General features: G+C 51.7%; 1 protein-coding gene across 4 annotated transcripts in view; it reads right to left on the bottom strand.

Annotated features, from left to right (window-relative positions):
• The window catches only part of ASAP1 (ArfGAP with SH3 domain, ankyrin repeat and PH domain 1), a 195468-nt gene that overhangs the window by 163008 nt on the left and 29474 nt on the right, over positions 1-2986 (bottom strand). For all 4 annotated transcript variants that reach the window (XM_014544994.1, XM_014544995.1, XM_005872787.2 and 1 more), the window contains exon 3: positions 2838-2964. In XM_014544994.1, the coding sequence (XP_014400480.1) occupies positions 2838-2964 (127 nt within the window). The remainder of the gene's footprint in view (positions 1-2837; positions 2965-2986) is intronic.

The following is a 2986-nucleotide window of genomic DNA, read 5'->3' as shown; positions in this document are numbered from 1 at the left end:
TGCACCGGGCCACTAGTCTATCAATAAGAAACTAAAGGGTATGTTTCACATTTATGCAAATGAAAATCACTTATGAGTTCAACTTCATGGGCTATGATTCAAGAGTTAAAAGACACAGACTGGGGACAATGACTTCCTGACCAGTATTGTACTCAAGTTCAGAAAAGAGAGTTACAAAATTACTGTGCCATTCTGAGTGAAACAGTTACTGTTATATTTTTGAGACCATGAGTATTATCAATGTACTCTAACATGACACTTTTAAACTTCTAGCCTGGTTCCAATTCCTTCTCAAGTTCATAGATAACCACATTTGTATTATGACTGATCTATTTTTCTAACCTTGCAAAACAGTAACACACACCACACATACACACCCGCCTTGCATTTGCTTTTAAATTTAGTTACCTAAAACTAAGACCAAGAGCAACATTTATCGTATCCTCTGCGGTTGCTGAAATTATGGGCACATACCCCTACAAATAGCATCTCCAACTACTTACCCTTATCACACCCCAAACAGAATGCAGTAACAGTATCTGAATGTGCAGACAGGGAAAGTTAAAACAACTGACAGTGCTATTAGCAGGCACTGAAGAAGTTATCGAGAAGGAAAATAACCGCTCAGTCTAATCAATGGGACATCCTTTAGAGGCATGTACAATTAGTACAGAAAAAAGGATGCAAAATGCTCTGATATCAGCATGTTCCAATTCATCACAATTAAGTGAAGGACTGAGCCCTCATGGGGTGGAATAAAACAACTGACAGTGCTATTAGCAGGCACTGAAGAAGTTATCGAGAAGGAAAATAACCGCTCAGTCTAATCAATGGGACATCCTTTAGAGGCATGTACAATTAGTACAGAAAAAAGGATGCAAAATGCTCCGATATCAGCATGTTCCAATTCATCACAATTAAGTGGAGCCCTCATGGGGTGGAACGCCTGGCAACTCCATGTAATCCTGGACACTGAGCATCAGGCTAGCACAAGGCTGACCGTTCACAAAGAAGGAAAAAAAAGAAAAAAGATCCATTTACCTCTGGCTTACAAACACACCTAGTTCGGTGATATTTCTCCAACTGAATTTCAAAATTCAGTTCCATCACCATCATTAACTTCAGAAAGAACGCTAAAAAGCATCCTCAACTGGCAGAAAACGTTCAGACTAATTTGCAGTACCTGGCAGGCAAGATGGGCCCCAGTACCAGCAGAAATCTCTCCTCCTAAAATTTAGGACCTGGGCGGCGGGGGTGTGGCTCCCTGGCCCCAAACATCTCCAGCTCGGGAATCAAGACACTCTGAATGGCTCAGTGGTTGAGCGTCAATCTGTGAACCAGTAGCTCGAGGTTCGATTCCAGGTCAGGGCGCATGCCCAGGTTGCAGGCTCAATCCCCAATGGGGGACACGCAGGAGGCAGATGATCAATAATTCTCTCTCATCACTAATGTTTCTTTCTCTCTCTCCCTCTCCCTTCCTCTCTGAAATCAATAAAAGTATATTAAAAAAAAAAAAAAAAGACACTCTGACTGCCAGGCAGCAGCTGCAAGTGGAGGCAAGGAGGGGGTCCCAGGAGGGGCAGGGGTGGGGCACTGACCACCTACCTGGACCTACCTCCTCGAACAGCGTATGCGTTCCTGCAGTTATGCTTCAGAAGACCAGAGCTACGTGCAACCTGGTCTGAAGAGCAAGCAGCAGAAACCCATGCCAAGAGCATTGCCCACAGAAGCCCAAGCTTCTCAATGTTAAAGAGGGCTCCCCAAATCTCAAATAAGCCAACCCAGAAGAATCCATCTGGACAACACGGTCTGCTTCCCTAACTTCCCCCAGTGCTGTCTTCTGCAGCTGAAATAGGTATGGCTCGCTGGGAGGGGAGTGGTGCTTTACGGCACTTACAGCTGGTGCCAAGCTCCAGGGCAAATGTCCTATTTTCATGGAGGTTCAGAGGCTTTCACAGCCCTGGGGTCCCCCCTTACCTACCCCTCTCACCCTATCACTAATTCACTTAACATTGTAAAGGAACCCACTCCGACCTTGGCCCCGTCCCCAGACACCCACAAGGTTCTCTGGAGGGTCTGCCTAGGAGGAGCTGTTCTTCTGCAGCCTCTGGTCTCAGCTCCGACACTTGCAGGTAGCAAGGGCCTCTGGCCTCAGTTCACCGCTCTGAGTGCCCTGCAGGCAGGTCCTGCTGGCGCAGCAGCTTGGGCATAACCGAACCCTCTGATGAGGAAGCCGGGTGGGGGCTTGTCTGCACAGATCTCTCTTCCACCCAGGACTGTAGGCCCCGGACGGGGGGGGGGGGGGGGGGGGGGGGGGGGGGCGAGCAGTCCCAGCCCGAGTCCCCTCTCATTCCTTTAGGATTTTTGCCACAGCCTTGCCAAGCCCTGGAGCAGTGCATTCACTGACCATCTCCCTGCCCCTTGCTGCTGACTTTGGCCACATTGCTTCCCCTTCCCTCTGCCCTCGGTGGCCTGGCGCCACCTCCTTCTCGGGTTATGACAGGGTCAGGATGATGTGGAAAGCATCTAGCAGACTGCCCGACACCCAGGAAGGGCGACAGATAGGGAGAGGCCATCCCCCTTCTTCCCGGGGGGGGGGGGGGGTCCAGAACCACTTCCAGCCTCCGGGGGTCAGCACCCGGGCATGGGGGGCAGGCGGAGGCTGCACACCCCAGGTCCCCCTTTCACCGGGAGCGGGGGTCCGGGAGGGGGTGTGGCTCTGCAGCCCCAAACATCCCCGGCTCAGGAATCCAGGCGATCAGATGCCAGGCAGGCCGGGCAGCAGCTGCGAGCGAAGGCTCCGCGGGTCCCTGCGGGGCGCTCCGGCTGCGACCTACCTCCTCCAGCAGCGTCACGGTGTTCCTGCAGTTGTGCAGCCGCGTGGTGAAGCTGGACGTGGTGGGCGAGTTGTAGTCCTCGGTGGTCTCGGCGATGAACTCGGACACGGAGATCTGGTCCGGCATCCTGCCGGGGGGGGAGACACAGG

The sequence above is a fragment of the Myotis brandtii genome, unplaced genomic scaffold (genome assembly GCF_000412655.1).
Source record: "Myotis brandtii unplaced genomic scaffold, ASM41265v1 scaffold390, whole genome shotgun sequence".
Lineage (NCBI taxonomy): Eukaryota > Metazoa > Chordata > Mammalia > Chiroptera > Vespertilionidae > Myotis > Myotis brandtii.
The sequence above is the reverse complement of the archived record's forward strand: the minus strand, read 5'-3'. Positions and strand labels throughout refer to the sequence as shown.